The sequence below is a fragment of the Lutjanus erythropterus genome, chromosome 12 (genome assembly GCF_056507025.1).
Source record: "Lutjanus erythropterus isolate fLutEry1 chromosome 12, fLutEry1.hap2, whole genome shotgun sequence".
NCBI lineage: Eukaryota > Metazoa > Chordata > Actinopteri > Lutjaniformes > Lutjanidae > Lutjanus > Lutjanus erythropterus.
Window position 1 is genome coordinate 6167291 of NC_139328.1, and position 20020 is coordinate 6187310.

General features: G+C 42.2%; 1 protein-coding gene across 3 annotated transcripts in view; it reads left to right on the forward strand.

Moving 5' to 3' along the window:
• The window catches only part of LOC146317472 (SPRY domain-containing SOCS box protein 4-like), a 100986-nt gene that overhangs the window by 44971 nt on the left and 35995 nt on the right, over window positions 1-20020 (forward strand). For all 3 annotated transcript variants that reach the window (XM_084732867.1, XM_084732869.1, XM_084732868.1), the window contains one exon: window positions 8634-9612. In XM_084732867.1, coding sequence (XP_084588993.1) covers window positions 8880-9612 — 733 coding nt within the window. In that variant the 5' untranslated portion in view covers window positions 8634-8879. The remainder of the gene's footprint in view (window positions 1-8633; window positions 9613-20020) is intronic.

The following is a 20020-nucleotide window of genomic DNA, read 5'->3' on the forward strand; positions in this document are numbered from 1 at the left end:
GCTCATGACAAACGAGCACAACAGACATAACAACAACAACAACAAAAAAAAAAAGACAGAAGGAGACTCTACCATGGAGAAAAGGTGAATCCATCAGCAGCCTGCGAGTCTTTTTAGCGCTTTATTCAAAGAAGTTTAAGAACCGGCTTCTGCTGACGGTGAACAAAAGATTTCAGTATTCCTGTAGAGATGAAGGCATCTCTAACAAAAGAAAAAAAGATTAATTAGACTTGCAGCACGTTCTTGTGTTGATCATAATATTTCCATAATGTTTCAAGTTCTGTTGCTGACATTGAAAACTGATTTGCATACTGGAGCGAAGTTAATGTTCATGACACGATGTTCTGTTAGTTTTGCATAAAAACAGTCAGTAGAAATTTGCTTCAGCGGGCTGCCTTGGTAATACTCCCATTGAACGGGTGTGCATAAGACTGTCATTACACTGTCATAACCATGTCATGACACCTGTCATGGAGTCCTTATGAATGTTTATTACTGTGGTTGTTTGTGTGTGTGGTTTGGTCAGTTATGTCATTTTTAAAGCATTTTTTGTTTAAGACTGCTTGACATTAACCAAGACAACATAACCTGTCAACTTGACATTATCAGACTTAAAGAAACTGTTTAGCTTTATGTTTTCACATCACATTCAGCTTCATATGTGGTTGGTTTGACACTGGCTATCAAACTGTGTCATAAGTGCGTCATGAATTTTTTCCTTGACCTCAAGTAAAGTGGTATATTTGGGCTTTGTCATAAACATGTCATTAAATTTTATTACACTGCCGAATGCTATTGTAACAGTGTTATGGTTAATTTCCTGGACTTCAGCTGAGATGGTTCCATTGGGATTTGTCATAAAGATGTTATTTAAGGTTATAAGACCACTACAGTACAGACAGAGGACATTTAGCTACAGAATTACCTGCTGGACAGACAGCGATTAGCTAGGTTACTTGTTGCTAAATGTAGGCTAACTGCAGTCTGCTGTTATCTGTAGCTGCCGTTAGCTAGTTAGCTGGGTTAGCCGTGGAGCTAGCTGCCTAATTGGCTGACTCAACCCTTGGTGTCTGGAGTGAAACATTCATAAAGACTCCTCCATATTCATGACAGGTGTCAATAAATTGTTATGATAGTGTAACAACAGTCTTGTGCACATCCCTTCAAATAAAGTGTTAGTGCTACTTTCACTTTTATACTTTGAGCACATTTCAGAGACTGTACTTTTTCACTTTTACTTGAGTAAAGAAGTTAAATTCTACTTTTACCAGTCTTTTCTTTGCACAAGTATCTGTACTTCTACTTGAGCAAAGAATGTGTGTGAGAGAAAGATGTGTGAGGAAGATAAAAAGTCAAACCTACAAAGATAGGCCGTGATAACAGAGTGGTGATATCTCCTTCTACAACTTCCTAATAAGTCCGGAAATGTCCAAATGAGTGCACCACTTCTTCTCATCAGCTGAGAGATAAGTTAAAAGTCTTGAGTCTGTATTTTTGACATCCTGTTAGGAGCCAGACGGTGCAGTTTATGTCTAGTTCTGGCATCCACAGCTACCCAGGGATTCCCTCAGTAGGAATGAATGCGAGCGATGAAGAGAGGACGGTAGTTTGTTTAATCTGGTGGGTACAGCTGTTGCTATGAGAAGTTATAATATAATACTGTAACCGTGTGCGCCTGTTTCCCTGTGTGTGTTTGTGTTTTCATGTGAGCTCTGTTTTTATATGCTGCGGTGCCCAAATGTCCCCCCCAGGAGTGGAAAGTGGAAGAAGTGACCGCTTTGTGATTCATTTTTCAGACGTCACAGGAATGAAGCAAAGTCTCTGTAATGTTGCATGACAGTTAAAGTTCAAATAAGGTCGGAGGGCTTTAAAATATGTTACATAATCGTGGCAGAAACTGATATGGCCGTGAAAGAAAGTCTTTGAGTAAAAACTAGAATACTTTTGTTTTAACAGGACACATGAAATTAGTTTGGCATGTGCATCTCAAACTTCAAACGTGTCCTCGTTATTAGAGCTTCTGCTGCTCTCCAGCATGAATTACAAGCTTGCCCAACATATCGGCGAGTGAGCGGTTTTTAAATTAACACGCCACCTAATTCTGCTCTTAAATCAGAATTCACCACAGCCAGAGTAATTCGAGTTCAGCGACCCTTGAAAGGCGAGTCACAAAGTGCGTTTCGCACCCTGCTGCCGACATGTTTTAATGCAGACTCGCAGTAGTTCCCACAGAAAAAGACAGACACCTCAATATTTCAGGAGGAAGCTGCTGAATTTCTCATGTGATAACCAAAACAGAAACAGACACATGAAATGTTTTAGCTGCAGTTCATTAAATGTTTCATTGCGTGGACTGTCTTTCCAAATGAATGTCCCCGGTGTCTCAGTGGTCTTGGGGGCAAGTCATGTGTATTAACTTTGAAATGGAGTTCAGCTTTGTAACTCTGAGGAGAACCAAAGTTTTTTTTTTAAGGAATACTTTTGAGAAGTTGGCTCATGCACTCTCTTGCTGAGACTTAGATGAAAAGATGTCATCTTCAGACAGAGTCAGGCTAGCTGTTTCCCCCTGTTCCCTGTCTTTATGCTAAGCTAAGCTAACAGCTGCTGTCTGGAGCCTTATATTAAACAGACAGACATGAGAGCGGCATCGATCTTCTCATCTCCCAGCAAGAGACCTCACAAAATGTCAAACTTATATTAACATTTCACTGCATGTGACTTTCATTTTGCTGTAGAGGAAAAATATATTCTGGCTTTTTTTTTACATTTACATTAGGCTTGGGAAATATAGCTGAAAAGTGTATAAAAATGAGGTAAAAGATATGAAGTTCACATCAGCTCATATAGAGAGTTATTGATCATGTGACTGGCGACATGTAATATTCTCCAAAAAGTGTAAGCGTCATGATAAAAACAAGTTTGCTGTATTACTGGTGTTGGTCAGGATAGTATTTCTGTAAAGTTTACTCGCAACAGCTCTGATAGTTTTACATCCATCCATTTTCTTCTGTTTATCCGTGGTTGGGTCACGATGGCAGAAGGCTAGCGATGTTTTCCAGCTCCTCCCCCTCAGTGGGCTTCTTTCAAAGCATCCTGTGCTTTTATTGCAGGTTGCATTTCAGTGCATTTAAGTGGATCCATCAAACATTTTATATGGGACTGTTTTCTTAATGCTATCAATTACCTGTCATATTGTTGTATCACCCAGGCCTGATTTACACATGACGAGGCGAGCCCTGGCATTAACATGGCAAATCTCCACAAAAGAAAAGGCAAGAGCTGCTAGCTTGTTTATGTGCATACCGTTAGCAACCAAATGCTAACTTGCCATTTTCAGCATGTAGGTTGCTAGCTTTAAAAAAAAAAAGCGGATAACAGAAATGGCGGATGCTGCTTGAAACAGGCAGCCAAAGGCAGACTTGAACTCAGAGTCTACATCCGGTGTGTCAGATTAGTGACTCGCTAAACGAAGCCCATTGTCTCCATGCACGGTATTAATGGTGCAAGACAACAGCTGTTTCTGCTGCGTCTGCAGGTGGCTGGGATGATAACTCGTGGACCAGCTGATGTAGGATGAAGGATGTGCGCACACACGAGCACAGTCTCGGGCCAGACATTGATGCATGAACACAGAAACAGGAAGGCTGAATAATTGTCTGACTACGAATCCTGATCCTGTGTGGCCTTGTGGGTCACTGGTTGACCAGTTGACCGTCAGACACAAATTTGAATGAACACATGTACAGTAAATATGACTGTATGTAATCGCCGTTGTTGCAGGTCACACCCGTCTCTCTCCCTGGTTCCTGTCTGCCTCTTTACTGTCACCAAGGCAAAAAAACACACACAAAAACCCTAGAAAATCCACAAAAAATCCTAGAAATAAAAAATAAATACTCCTGTATTCAACATTACTTGGAAAACTTGGTTTCTGTTAGTCATGAGTCCTTATTTAAACATGGTGCTTTGGACATTCTGGGGAACTTGACATGATTTTTGTGGAAAAGCCCACAGACATATTTGGCCTGTCCCCAGAGGGTGGTGCAGTATGAGTGAGAGGTTCCCCAGCAGTGTTCCTACCCTGTGAGTGTGTGTGACTTCAAAGCCTGTCTGCCCAGTAAGAGGTTGTTGGACAGTTTTAGATTTAGTCTGAGGCACGCACACACAGCATCCTCCTCTCATACAGTGTTACATACTTACAGACACACACACACATACACAAGCCGCCCTCACATGGTTTTCAGTGACTGGAGCTTGTTAGTAGTGCGGCAGGAGAAGCCAGATGAAGCCAGCCCACACACCAGGTGCACACTGCTGTCTGTCTGTCTGTCTGTTCCCTCCCGTCTTATCTCCATCCCTCCCCACTTTTTTTTTTGACAAGGCTTTTAGAAGACTTTCTGTTTTAATGTAGCCTGTCGGCTTCTTTTTTGTCTCAGATTCACTGACCTTTTTTTTTTTGCTGCGCTTCTCTCTCAATTCAAATTATTTCTTTTTATTCTGCCAAGTTTACTCATTTTCTCATCTTGTCCCTGCTCATTGTTCCAGACTCCTGCTAATTTATATTCCTAACATCCACCTCCTGCAGAACCGATTTGTGTTATCTGATATTTACAAAGCGATAACAAAGCTAAAAAAAAAACAAAAAAAACAACAGAATAAAGCTGAATCAATTAAGTGACGAATCAATAAGTTGACCAGCTAATGTCAGCTAAGTCATTTTTCATGCAGAATTGGCAAATATTTTCTAGTTCCAGTTTCTAAAAGTTAAGGAATTAAGTTTTATTTATCTTTTCGGACAGAAAGGTGTAGGCCTGTAGCTAATGTCATTTTTTTTCCACGCTTCTTTTGAGTTTTTTGAACAAAATGTCTGTTGTCGTATTTTATGATCTTATAATATAACGTTTTACTTTGCTAGAAAAGGGCAGACAGGGCGCTGAGAGGAAGCGCTCATATGGTGACATCAAAAAAACATGGCAGATGCCTTTTGTTTCTATGACGCAGTACACTTAACTATTAGCTTAACAAGTACACTGTGGTTGTGTAAAACACCAACAACCGTGAACAAAGCAGGTAGAAATATCCATATCCATCTTTATCCATTGTTACTCAGGTAATACGACGTGCATGCCAACTCTGTAATAAGCCGCTAGCCCCATTAGCTCCATTAGCCGTGTCGTGGTGTCTCTACGGTGGCCGTCAGCATCTCATCAATCAGACTCAGCAAGTCCAGGAGTGATGCCAAACTGTGGATCGGTTGTTGGTCAGTTGTTCACCTTCACCGCAAATTGGATGGACATCTCTCTAAATGTCAATAAAAGAGCATTAAGACTTAAACAATCAAGCAGTGTCTGTAAGCTCCAGGTGCAATTAATAAGGGAATGATCCAGTCAGAAAGCGCAGTGTGTGAGTGTGTGCGTTTCCAAAAGTCTTTCTTTCTGCACATCCAGACTGAAACCCTGAAGTTTTAAAACTGAAATTCGGCTTTTTTGGCGGTTTTAGGTTTCCTCACTGGTCGGCTAATGTGGACATCACGTAGCAAAAGGAAATGTAGTAGTGTGGCTGTAGCCTTAATACAAATGAAAATATTTGAAGATGCCACCTTTGGCCTTGGGATATTTTTTCTACTTCTTCTTGTGCAAATGATGAGTTTATTGGTTATTAAAACACACTAATCATCATGTTTATAGATAATAAAAAGAAAACAACCTGTGTTTTGCACTTTTGTGGCACCATGTGGTCCTTTGTCCCCTCCGTACCTGTCTGACCCAGCTGAAAGTACAAATGAAGGGAGGGGGGACGAGTGTGTTCGCTCCTAAATGAGTTGGCTGCAGAAGAAGAGAGAGATGGAGGGAGATGGAGAGAAAGTAAACAACAGATGGCAGAAACATGTTGCCGCTATTCGCAGCAGCAGACGCCGCGCCAGGCCCACCACCAGCCTCTTGAGAGGTTACTACGCAACGGCGACCGTGACGACACGGGGTCAGAGATCAAGTGCCTCCTTGATGACAGCCCATGATGCCAGATTGTCATCCACATGCTGCGCCAGACCGGGCCAGCTGAGACACACACACACACGCTGGGAGTTTGTACAGTGTTAAATGGTGTTTTCTTTGGCTGAAGTTCGGCAGCGACGGCTCTGGAACCTTCCATGCAGAGTCCGCCCTTAACCCACCTGCCAGCCGTGATGACACACACTGAGGCAGCTGTCTGCGTGCATGTGTACGTGTGTGTCCGAGCACTGAACCCTCTCATGCTGAGGAGTGAACTGAGTGGGGGCACACATTGGCTGCCAGCTGCCATGACCTCATTCACAGCCTAGAGAGACAGAAAGAGAGAGACAGAGAATGGGAAAATGCAAGTGGCCAAAATGAGATGGAGGGGTGTGTGTCTGTGAGTGTGTGTATGTGTGTGTAGAGGGCATTGAAATTTCACACAGAATTACACCATGACCTCACTCTGTGGTGTGTGGCTGACTGGTTTGGTGGGAATATTTCTGCCTGTGTCATCAGTCTTTAGTCGAAAATAAAAACACTGTATGTATTTTTATTAACTTCACTGCGCTTTACATTTTAGAGAAATTAGGTTCGGGTGACATGTTAAAATTTTCCAACTGCGCGCGCGTGCGTGTGTGTGTGTGTCCGAGTTTGAGCTGGGAGCGCGTGTGTGACCACCAACTTTACTGTGTTAAAAAAAATTTACGTTTCCAACGTCCAAAAAATAAACAAAACAGAAGCTAGAAATCTAGCTACTGGCTTTACAATTCGTGTTGGCTCATGTTTAGACTGAGACAATAAATTCAATAGATAATAAAAATAATACAGCACAGTCAACAGTAGATCAGGATTTACCCCTCTGTATCTTTTTTTTATACTTGCAGTGTTGACACATACAGTAAATAAACTGAGGTGTGAGACACTCTTACCAGAAGAAGCGTCAGTTTGGTGTAGACATAAATGGCTGCTCTGCAGTTTGCGGTGGGTGAGGTAAAGGCAGGCAGCAGATAGATGAGACACACAGCGAGTTGTGTCATCCACTTCCCTGTCTGCCCGAGGTGTGACTGCCTCTTTTTCCTGTGAACAGGAAGCACCAGCTGCTGTTCCTGGAAGAGATCACTACGTCAGTGTTACCACACCGCACTGTCTAAGTTTGTGTGCATGAGATCATCTTGATAGGCCTGATGTGCTAAAATATTGCGTTCAAGGCTAATGACTGTAAAATAACGATAAGATCAAATGAGTAAATTACACAAAACTATACTTTTTCTGCCTACAAAACTAACTATACCACACTAATATAAGTAAACTATTATTATTAATGTAACTTTTTTTTACATGTGGGATAAAAAAGATGTCAAAAGGAAAGTTTTTGACAGTGCCACCTTTACCCCAAATACACCAAAACAACTGAAAATGAATAAAAACTGAACTAACACGTTCCTGCCCACACTGGAATTAACACACATTACACTGAAAATGGTATAAAAAGGGAACTAACATTCTTAAAATGAAACCACAATATTAACGGTGGTTATTGCTCACCGGGACTTTGGGTTTTATGCAGATGACTGAACACAAACTGCCTTCTGCTCTTGCTTGTGTCCTCGTCCTATACCATCTATTTATTTACAAAAGTGTGAGGGTAGATGTAAGTCAAGCTGACTTTTTCAACTTTGTTTCACTAAGGAGTGGAGATAAATTATTACCTGGTGTTTTGTTATTCCTTGCGTTGTGTTGATAGCTTTGCAGACTCAGGCAATACTCATTAAAATTACATTACCTCACTGAGAGCGTCAAATCTGGGCAATGTTGCACAACTGGGGAATGTTTGCAGAGTTGCATGCATATATTGGCGTATGACTTTGTTAGGAGGATGCGGGATGAGTCAGAGGAAGTGTGTGTGTGTGTGTGTCTGTGTGTATTTATGCCAGCATTTGTATATACTTGTTCATCCTGTTCATTGTTTACTCCTATGAAAACAAAGCCACACGAAATCTGTGACTCGAGGAGGTATGCCAACACTTGCCATCAGCGTAATTCCCTTTCTCTTTGAGTTACTCCTCATTCTTTTTCAGTCATCGACTCTGGTTGTGTCTTTTGTTCTTTTTCTAGTTCACACGTTTGCTGAAAACTCTTAAGCTGGGTTGCAACAACAAGCATTAATTTTTAAACCCAATTAAATCAGGGCTTAACATTAAATCATGTTCCGCCAAACTTTAAAACTACTTGAAAGACATAAAATAGTTGCCTTTTTGAGATGGACTTAAAATAATAATAAGTTGTTTGAAGAGAGTTGAGGGACAGACTTAACCCAACTGAGTTATGTGGACGTGTCCTGTTGATCTGTTAAAACAGTTGCAGCCTGGAATTCTCTTGTCCATACTTGTTTTTAAAAATCTACTATTACTTGGTCGTATTGCTCCATTAATTTGGCAGACATGTTTTTGTCAAAGGAAGCAAAATTAGAGCTTCTGTGCTGAGCCATCATGAGTAGTTTAGCTTTAACTCAAGCAATGTAATGTTTTAACTTTTTAGCAAGTTAGCGACAATATAATTTTTTGTGAAATCCAGTCTTGGTGATTAACAGTCAGAGGGTTTAATACCTGTCTTTGTTTTCTCTTGTCCTTCTCTCAACAGGAGTGGCAGCAGCTCTGTCTTTCTGAAGACATATATGGCATGAAACCAGCTTGCACACGTCTTTCATTCATCACCTCCTTCATCTCCCTCCACCACTCTCCTGTTAGGAACTCTCACCTCAGCTCCACCGCATTGATGAGGTAACGTCAAGCTCTGCGCAGCGCAGCACCCACCTGCACAAACACCACCCTCCCTCCCCCTTTCCTCCCCCCCGCCCTTCCTTCTGTCAACCCTTGCATCGCAGCCATGGGACAGAAGATCTCTGGCGGCATTAAGTCGGTAGATGGCCGCGGGGAAACCGGCGGCTCCCCGTCCTACCGGCCCTCGGCTCACCGCCGCCAGCACCCGGAACTGAGGGATCCAGATTTCTCCAAACCTCCCAGGCTGGACCTCCTGCTGGACATGCCGTGTGCCGGACCGGAGACCCAGCTCCGTCACGCGTGGAACCCCGACGACCGCTCGCTCAACATCTTCATCAAAGAGGAGGATAAGCTGACATTTCACCGCCACCCGGTCGCTCAGAGCACGGACTGCATCCGGGGGCGGGTCGGATACACGCGGGGCCTGCATGTGTGGAAGATCCACTGGCCCTCCCGGCAGCGTGGCACCCACGCTGTGGTCGGGGTGGCGACCTCAGAGGCCCCTTTACATTCTGTTGGGTACACGGCGTTGGTGGGGTCGGACTGTGAGTCCTGGGGCTGGGATCTGGGACGCAACAGGCTCTACCATGACAGTAAGAACAGGGCCCACAGCTCACTGCCCACTTACCCTTGTTTCCTGGAGCCCGAGGAGACATTCACCCTGCCGGACTCTCTGCTAGTGATTCTGGACATGGACGAAGGGACGTTGAGCTTCATGGTGGATGGACAGTATCTAGGAGTCGCATTTAGAGGACTGAAAGGCAAGAAGCTACATCCCATCGTCAGCGCCGTGTGGGGACATTGTGAGATATCCATGAAGTACATTAACGGCTTGGATCGTAAGTACCTCATATATATATATATACACACTAACAACACATTATGAGCGTCGGTTAAAGAGAATACTCAATTTTACCATATTTTTGTACACAAGAGTCTTTAAATTAATGATGGAAAATTCAACATTTTCCTCCAACAAGCATGAGCCATAGTTTGATGACTTTTAATGGAAGAATAGGGAACCAGTGGTGGTAGCCCGATCGAATTGTGACATGTCACCACTTGGGTTGTGGTAAGACTTTCCCCTTTGTGATGTAACTCCATAAACTCTGAGCTTGTACAGGGTGAAAGTCAGTTTGGCAACAGCGGTAAGACAGCAAATCAGCTTGTTCTGCAATACTCATGGGGAGCACCAGTTTCTCTAGAAGAAAAGTTGAGCAGTAGTTTAACTGCTCATCATATATCATCTTACAGTGTTCAGTCAGTTTTCTACAGAAACTTTTTTTCCATTGGAACTGTTGCTTCCTTCAAGGTTAACAGCAAAGAAAAAATGTTATTTGTCATTGTCATTTGTCATCATTTTGGTTCTCTGCTTAGTTTAGTGTTAAAACAAAGAAGTAGGCGTTTGTTTTCTAACATTTTCTACCAAATAAAGTTGCACTCCAGCCAGTGATAACTGTCGTTTTTTAGGTGAGCGTTCTTTCTCAAACTGAGAATTGGGCTGTGGTTAATTTTGGCAACCAGCTTGGTCGACAGCATTAGCATTGATAGCAACAGCGGTCGTCCTTGCATCAGTTATGACGTGATCCTTCCCCTGAAAACAAAGACCCTCAACGAGGTGGGAGGGCAGCGGGAGATAAACAGCTGATTGGCTGGAGCTGAATGCTCTGCAGCTAACCTGCTAACCCTGCATCCCCGCAGGGATGCTCCCCGATGATCCTGTCCTGGCTCACAGTGGTGGGGCGGCGTTATTGCCCAAGTGTAGCTCACCCTCGAGTCAATTTGGGTTTTCTTCTGTTGCTTTACTCCCCTGGTTCATGCATGTTGTGTCACTGGAGGTTAATCAACATTGTCGGTAAATGACTCAGAAAAATACCATATAATATATACCATAAAATGTGGGCTTTAAGTATTAATCAACATTTGCAGACATATTGCTGACTGGCCCTTAGGAAAGGATAAGATGATTGTTACCTCATGGCTGTGTTGACTGAGTTACTTTTTAGTTGAACAGGACTTGACCTCCTGGATGTGAAGTTAATTTCATCTCGTCTCGCTGGAGCTTCTCTCAGACTGATTTCTCCAGATATTACTGAGCAGCTGCCCGAAGAAGCACTAACGGATAATATCCTCATGTAGTGGACTTACAAATGGTACCTGCAGGCATCGGCACTTCATTAATGTTGTTTTGGCTGTTTCAGATTGTTTTTGGGTCATCGTCGTGGCTAGAAGGGTCCGTTCTGCACTGAAGAGTCCATGATAGCAGCAACAATACATCCAGCTGCAGAAATGTGTCAGGAGGGTGTTTGTGTCTGTCTGTGTTTGAAACAGCTGTGTTTTTCAGGAGGGAGGAGGGTTCAGAAAGAGCAGTTTGGATGTTATTCTGGCTGCTTTGGGTTTCGGTGTTCGAATATGGTATGTTTTGTTCTCAGGAGACTCTGCATTCTGTTGACTCCCACTGTCTGTCCACATGTGTGTGTTATGAGAGAAGAGACAGGCTCTTTCTCCCCTCGCAGTCTAAACAGAGTGGCTCTTTGAACGGCTTGTTAGAAGAGCTCTTAGACGCACATCGTGGACACCGACACACATGGACACACACCTTCCAGGAAGGGAAAGTGTGTTATGAAAACATGCTTATGATCTGACTCTGGCCGTCTCCCTCCCCCCTGTGTTTGCACAACCCCATGGGTCTTATTTGATATCACAACAGGGTGTGTTTTTGTCTGTTACCTTGCAGAAAGCTGAAAGGAAACCCATCGCTCTCTGTAGTTTGTTACGTCTGATCTTTCTTTGCCCAATCACCTGAAATTCCTCAAATTTTTCTTAGAAGTTTTCTGCTCTTGAGGGTCACCACAACATCAAGAGCCTGTTTTCTACCCTTAAAAAGATGCCACAAGACTCATCCTAGCTTTAAATTGGATGTTTTGGTCTTAAAACCGCAGCTGGCCAGCTAGAATATGAATCAGAATGAATCACAAAACACTCTGCTGAATCTGGAGACTTGAATTTCTTAACCTCTGGTTTAAGTCCTGCCTGACTGTTTGTGTGATGTATGGTAATCTCCTACACTCAGGCTTAGTTCAAAGTACATACTTTAGCTGCTGAAAGCACCTCACCTCAGCCATTTTCCATTTATGGAGCCATCTGCTGGATTTCACGGCGAGTCTGTGTGATGGGCCACCTTGGAGAATATGGAGAATATTGAGACTGTTCAAAGCCCTGGCTTCTACAAGCGTATAAACTTCATGCTGTGAAATGAGGTTTGACTGTTGAAAATGTGCACAGCTTAACACAGGGGGTAGAGTGGAGGTTGAAAGGCTCATCCTGATAGGTGTATCTTAAAGAATACGAAAACGGGGAGTAGATGGAGAAAACGAGGCAAGCGGGAAAAAAATGACAAGCAGAAACAGAAACAGCAAGAAAGTTAAAAATACACATTTGTTATCAGATTTAAAGGTCCAGTCCAGGGTCCGATGCTGACACCGGGAAAAAAATGAACTATCACTCTATCTATCTAAATTGTTTTTGGGATTGTACATCATTTAATTTAATGCAGTTATATTTAAATGTACTCTCTAACTGTCAGTTAGCAAGCTGTGAACAAACCATTCAGAGGACGTTAAATTAAAGTTGATGGTGAAACACAGCTAATGAACTACGATAGCTTACTCTGATTTGGATTCTCCGTCTCTCTGTTCCCCTAAAAGGTCAGTACTGTCCAGATGGCTCGCTGCTGGTCAATACTGCAAATTCGCATGTCAAAGTTCACCGAAAGGAGAAATTTTGATGCCAGAATTAATTGATTTTGCCACACTATTGAGCTGGTTTTAACACTAGCGTGACCAGACCTTAACATGAGGGATTGTAAGGATTTTATAGCCACCGATATTGATAGGGTTGCCGCTTATCAATACTCTTATTGATGCTGTTTGCCATAATTTGGTGCAAAAAATAAAGGCATGACATGAAAAAGATGTGAAGAGATTCAACAGTTATTTTATGATAATTTTTTTCCTGAATTATTGCACTCAGCTGCATTTTCATCAGATTTAGTAAAGTCACTTCTGTGCATTTTGCCCTGTCAGCCATTTATGTATTTATGTATTACATAAATAACAGTAGCAGTATCATTTATCCAGGAATATTTTGGCGCTGACAAGACAGGAACGGGTTTGGTTACGATACCCGTCCCTACTTAATTGTCTCCTGTGAGAAACCAGAGTCTTAAAAGGTACTAAATTATTCAACTATGCATTCCAAAACTCATAAACAAAATAAATGAAATCATATGTGCGTGTGAGGGTGCAGACAGATGAGACAAAGACTTATTTTAGAGACTTGAGAGACGGGCCTCAGGTAGGGGAAATCCACTTAGACCACCGAGTCTAAAACAACGCTTTTGGTTTCTCATTCCATTCACACGTAACCACATTCATGGCTGAGAGGTCTTTTTGGGTTATTAGCGCTCTGGTCGTCGCTCTGAATCTGAAACAAACCCTGTGATGTGGGCAATATCTCAGGATTTCATTCAGAGGTGAGGTAAACAGCCTTGGGGTGCTGCAGAAGGGGGCAAACAGGGTGTGATTACGGTCTGCGTCAGTGGCTTCGTTCAATATCAGTTTCGAATTGAACCGGCTTGTCTGCCCCGCGGATGACTCGAATAGTGAGAATGAAGTCATAATTGCTGTCTGCCTGTAAGTGTAGGAGTGTGTGTGAATGGCAAAGCAGCAGTATGCGGTCAGCGAGACAGCAGACATTGTATTACATGACTGTTGCTGACCTGGTAATTGCTTAGCGCATCATTTGGGAGATGTGTGTGTGAGTGTGTGTGTGAGTTTAACCATCAATAAGTGTAACATATAAATCTGCTCAGTGTGTTTATGAGTGTGTGTGTGTGTGTCTGGTCATGAAAAATCCTCTCGGTAGTTCTGTAATGACTTAATCTAACAGGCCTTCCCATGAGAAAACGGCTATTGGATTGTTTGTGAATTATTGTTGAGAGGGGAAACAACACGACTGCAGGGTATTAAAAAGAGATTTATAGACGCCGCGTCTCCTCGCCCGCCACAAACTGTTTGTTTTTCTCATCGCTCCGGCTCAGGCCCCGCCGCACCGCGAGCACTTGATCATCACTTTGCTGCACCTTCACATCATTGCTCCCATTCCTGCAGTAACACAGCAGCACATAACGGGCGAGACGTACAACCAACAGCTCTCCAGGCTCATGGAAGTTGTGGAGAAGATCGCACAAAGCTATCGGGGTCAGATAAGTATGTGTAATAAGCGCTAATGCAAAGAAATGCTGAGCGAGGTTCAAACTGCATTATCCTGTAAATGTGATGTAAATTATTCATCCTTGCAGCGCTCAGACTTCAAAGAATTTCTTCCATCGAGAAGTCAACAGACCCCCGTTTGCCAGATATATTTCGCTTAATTGTTGCTACATTACACAAACATGTGTAACTAATTTATTTTGGTACCTTGAAGCACACACTCATCTGCTTCTGTCTAAGGTGTGTGTGTGTGTGTGTGTGTGTGTGTCTCCCTCTCACACACACACAGCTCTGTATTCTCTCTCGTCCTGTCTCCATAATTGTACCAATTAGCGGTGCTTTGATTCACTACAATTGGAGCTGTCTTAGCTTCAGCCCTGATACGTGCCACTTCATCTCTTTCTCTTCTTCTTCCTCTCTTCTCTTTGTGCTCGAGGACACATCACACCAAACTCCAGCGCAAAATCTGGCAGCTTAATGTTGCCTTCCTTATCAGCCAATACACAAGCCACCCAGAGTATAATTTCAGACCTTTTCTGAGCCGTTAGAGGCCGCTGCTGGGCACATATGACTGTTATCAGGTGCAAACCTTGTAAATCCAATTTGGGAGATTGGTTTTAACTTCAGTAGGAAGGATTACATAGTCTCTAAATGTTCTTTACGGAACAGCTGTGATATGATTCACCAGCACGAACCAGCTTCAGCCTCAGACACTTTAACTGACCCGATGACGGGATCAATCATTACCGCCCCTTTTACACTGAACAGATGACCCACTAACATCTGTCTTCTGTCTTTTGTCTTTTGTGGGAAATGGTGCAATCTGCGCTCATTCCAAATGACTCTGCTATAGTGAGTAATTTTCGTGCATTTTCTGCTTCTGTCAGCAACTTCTGTTTTTCAACTTCTACTTTGCTCCTTTTTCATACAGATGCTTGACTCTTTGCTGTGTCACCCCGGCACAAGGAGTTTGCACATGGTTGAAGGTGTCTGTTTACTGATGAAGCGCTCGTCTTTCATCAAGTGCCTGAACGGTGGATGAACATTTTCTTTCTTATGAATTCTTCATGATAAATTACCCCTTTTTTGTTATCTAAAAGCTTTTATTATGAAGCAGCAAAATCAAGAAATGTTGGGTTTTCATTGATGTAACTAACACAACTCCTATCCAGCTAAAAGTGAACATGTAACAGTAAAATAAAGCAGAAACCTGAAAGTAAAAATGACAAAACAGGACAGAACTTCAAACTAGAGATGTAGTTCTAGCTCTACACACAGAGACTTGTAAAAAAAAAAACTCTTTCTCTCTGCTCTGCTGCACAGATATGTTAAGTCTCATCAGAAAAGAACAGAAAGACAAACACATCTACTGCCAATGGGAAAAGGGTCAATCACTTATTTTTAGCAGGTTTAGCTGAGCTTAAAAAACCTGCATATATGTGGTGTAAAATGGTATTGGCGTGCGAGAGAATCAAAGAGAGTAGAGAACAATGAGGAACAGGGAAGTTAGGTTGAAAACAGGGAAAGACCAGTGCAAAGATGATGGAGACGGTGACAGGATGGAGGACAAACCGGCAGTGAGAGTTTCAGCAGTGAGAAGTTTAAACCAGGATAAGATCTAAAAGTAGCAAAGACCGAGCTGATTTTTTGTTATGAGAGGGACGGAGACGGAATACAAAGGCAGTGAGAGGGAGGGTGTGAACAATAAGGACAGACGGCGGAAAGCTGCGCAGTTGTGTGGGATGATATGAATGAGGCAGTGTGACACTGACACTCAGCTGATCAGCTTCCTGAGCTGACCTAAGATGGAAAACTGTCATATTTTCATAGAAGTTTCAAAACTGAAGCGCAACACACCCACGTCTCTGCACCAACACTTTGTCTGTTTTAACTACGCCGTGTAAAAAATGACAAACACACGAACTTCTAAATGTGGCATTTGCAGCACGTAGACACAAATATGAACGGTGGGTTTTGGTTGGCCGGGATTAATTCATGCCTCGTAGTTAAAATCACAATCGCATGCTTATTCAGGCATCACATTCCTGCAGATCTGTCGACAAGAAGTGACCCACTTCTTCTTTTCTCCTGTAAGCTGGCCTCTGGCCTGACACTATGACCTACCTACCTCTTCCCTACTATTTAGTATGCAACTCATGAGCTTAGAGGCTTCAGGTCAAACCTAAAGCAGCTGCTGCATGCACCAAAACCACAGATCCATTTATGACCAGCTAGTTTACATGAAGGTCATAGTCGTAGAAAGTATCATGCTTAGGTTAGTCAGTAATGGAGGGTTATGGTAATTTTATCTGGTAACGTCTGGTTACATACTGTCATGACGGGTCACGTTACATCTACAAGTGTCAGTCTCAAAGATTCCCATTTAAATAAATATCTGTTAAGTTGCTATCACTGAAAGAGGAAACACAATGGTGATTGCACCTATAGCCCACCTAAGGTGTTTATATATTTGCAGTATTACAAACCTTGTGTCTGTTGCAACATTCACGGAAAAAATGCTGCACACTTTACTACTTGTAGTCCTGTGCAGATATCTGCATATGAATGCAGACTGCCAAATCAGTCAGTTGAGTAGTTTGCTGATTTTTCTCCTCTCGCTCCAGCTTCACATTAAAAGCATTTAACTGGCAAAACATGAGTTGACTTTTATAAAGTAGTCACAGGAAATGCATGCAAGTGTTTGACATGGAGCTTAGCACCTTTCATTCATACAAAATACAACTGTTGATGAACACACAGGGCAGCAGTCATTTTTGTCATTTTGTTGACAGTGGATCAGTTTGAAACATTGCTGCACTCATGCTGTGCGCTGCATAAAATCAGATTGTTCACAGAATGATGGGAAAAAAGGCCATTTACTGTTTGACTTCTTTATTAAAACGACAGAATTCTGTAACGTGTCATATTAAACCATATTTGCTGTTAATGCCAGTAACTACCAGTGTCAACAAATCAACCTGACGACCGAAATCATCGAGATTGCTGCTTTAAGATGCGCATTTAGATTAAAAGTACAAGGTTATTCTGTCTAATCATGTATACATCAATTGTGCAGTTAATCTGCCTCTGCCTCAGCATATTTTTCTTACAGACTTGTCAGTATAAAAGCTTAGTTTAGTTGATGTCCTTATCAACAAAAATCATTGAGAGTTACAATATAACAGCTGCCCAGTGTCGTACCAGTATTATTTCAATCACGTCTTTAATGGTCATTGGAGCTTGCAGCCTGGGAACCAGACGAGATAATGTTTTCATTTGCTCTGGCAGATAACATTTGAGAATTAGTCTGGTGATGTCAGGCAATGTGTTCCAGATAAGGATCTGGGGTTGCTTCACCCAAATTCCAAGAAAACATTCCCTCGGTTGCTCCTTGTGATATTAAAGTCATGCAGTTTCATTTTTTTATCTGCCTGGGTTTGCAGATAATCATCTCTCAGACTTCTGCCGCCACCGAGATACAATGGAGGTGAAAAAAAAGTGTAATTTGTGCAGCTCAAAGCAGTGAAAAATCACATCAGGAGAACCCAGTGGCAATGTGCTCTTCCAGAAACAACTCTGTGGCTCGTTTCTGCTGAGAAATATAAAACGGCCTACGAGGAGATAACCCCTGTGTAACTGTGGGGGAAATCACTTCTTGAGAAACGCTTTGCTGTCGTAATTGTGTGAAATTACAGTCAGCAAGAATCGAAACTATTTAGACGCCTTGTATGGTAAATAAAGAAAATGTTTTGATTTGGTAGAACTGATCCTTTAATACCAGTTCAAGTCCTGGCAGTTAGATTTACCTCAGCTCTGCTCAGTTTAGTGCACTTAAGCTTCACTCTGTTCCATTACATGTTATGTTCATCAGTGCTGTGAATTATAAATCTTCTGCTGGACAGTAACTCAGCTCTCTAGTGGCAGTCCAGTTGTTAACTAACTAGCTCTTCCAGTTTCACACTAACTGCTGCCTGTGTGATATGTGGGTCAGTGGGTTAGTGCTTTAGCCTAACTTAGCTGCTAGCTGCAGGGCTAATGGCTTGCACTCTGCTTTTTTATGCCTCTCTGATTTGTCTCTCTGTTTTTTTACTGTCACATGTGCATGCTTGTTTCTCTTTGGCTGCTTTTTTATCTCCCGCTTGTTTGTTTTCCCTGAAGTGTTGGCTCCTGCACAGTTAGACAAGCCATCAGAAGCTAGAGCCCACGCATCGTACAGACAAAGAAAAGTACTGTATATGTTGTATGTTTTTTCTTACACCACCCAACTCTGATTTTTAGAGCCTTCGGCATGTTCAGGTTCAGGCTGGAGTGATCGTTTTACATGCAAATTACTGCAGTGTATAAAACATTAACTCATACAGGAATTAGGTGTCATCATGATGCGTTGAATGAATGTACTGTATAAGAAAAAATTGTAACATTTGTCAGTGTGGTTTAAGAGTTGTCGGTTCAACTTAATATCTTCAGCTTACTGAACGTGTTTTCTCAAGTACAACTGAATTGAAGTTTATCTGACTAGAAAAGTTTGTTTGCAATCATTACACGCTGTAAATGAAAGTTGAGAAAACTCAAATTCAACTCAAAACTTAGACAGCTGTCTAGATTTTTCAGTTTCTGACAACAAGTTTCAATTTACATTTTAAGTCTTCATCCCCCAAACCCTCCACCCCGTCTCTATCCCCTCCCACGCCTTCTCTTGAGTTTGACTTAAAACTTGAAACTTTAGTGAAGCCAGTTGCCTTAAAATAGGTGTTTTTTTTTTTACAGTGGACCAAATTTTCCCTTAAACTGCAATATCAGTTTGTTTGCACTATAAACTACAAAAACACATTACAGATGCTAATTGTAGCTAATTTCCACTGCCTACGCAGTTACTTAACAGCTTCTGCAAAACATCTGAGTGGAAGCTACATTAACCAAAATTTAATGTCCTTGTTGGATGGATTTGTGTCTCTTTGCATTTTTATTCTGTGACCTCGCTGTTCTTGGCATAATCCAGCAAACATGTCCGTGATTGGCTGCTCTGAGGCTGCACCACGAGATTATGTGACAGAAAAGAGTGTGTGTTTGAAAGTGCAGCATGTTTCCTTCTTCATCCTCAGCTTTGAGATCTAAACACCCTGAGCTCCAGCAGGGAACAGTAGTGTCATGTCAGTGCACTCATAATCAAATATTTAACAGCAGAGATGAATAGAGGAGGGGAAAAGAAGAGGCAAAGAAAAAAAACATGAAAAATACAACAAGACAGTGAAAGAAAAGAATAGGAGTTTGGAAGCTGGTGGCATGTGAGAGAATAAAGACAAATAGAGAAATATGTATAAGACAAAAAGTGAAGATAGTGATTTTTGTATGCTGTCTAGTGTCGGAGCTTCAGGAAAGATGCCTTCTGACAAATGAGGGTATGAATAAAGGAGCAAGAGTGAACGAAGAGCGAAAGAGACCATAAGACAAATAACTCAAAATACACGGACAGTGAGACAGAGGTGGCAGCGGGACGTGCGAATGATCGCAGATCAAAGCGTGGCAGCCGGAATGAAGAGTGCCAGAGACAGAATGATAAAAGACAACACGGGAAAGGAGAGACATTAGAGATGGGGAGGATGAGAGGCGTTAAGAGTGAGCAAGGGGCAAATTGAAAGTCATGTCAAGCGACTGGTGTCAGTTCTGCGGAGATCACATGAAGTGATTAGCGGTGGAGGAATGAAGGGCCGTGCAGAGAGAGAGGAGGGAGGCGGCGGAGAAAGCTGGAGCTAATGAAGGGCTGCAGTGGAGGGAAAAGTGCTGGAATATGAATTAGTGTTTTATATTCACACACTTGCAGAGTGGAATGCCCACAACCATGTGCTGCTGTAGAAACACTTGATTCAAAGTGTGAAGCATATTTTTCATAATAACATGAAGGAATCATCAAAATCATCAGGCATATATGAAGTAAGCAGATATTGTGTATTGCATTCTGTTTATGTTTATCATG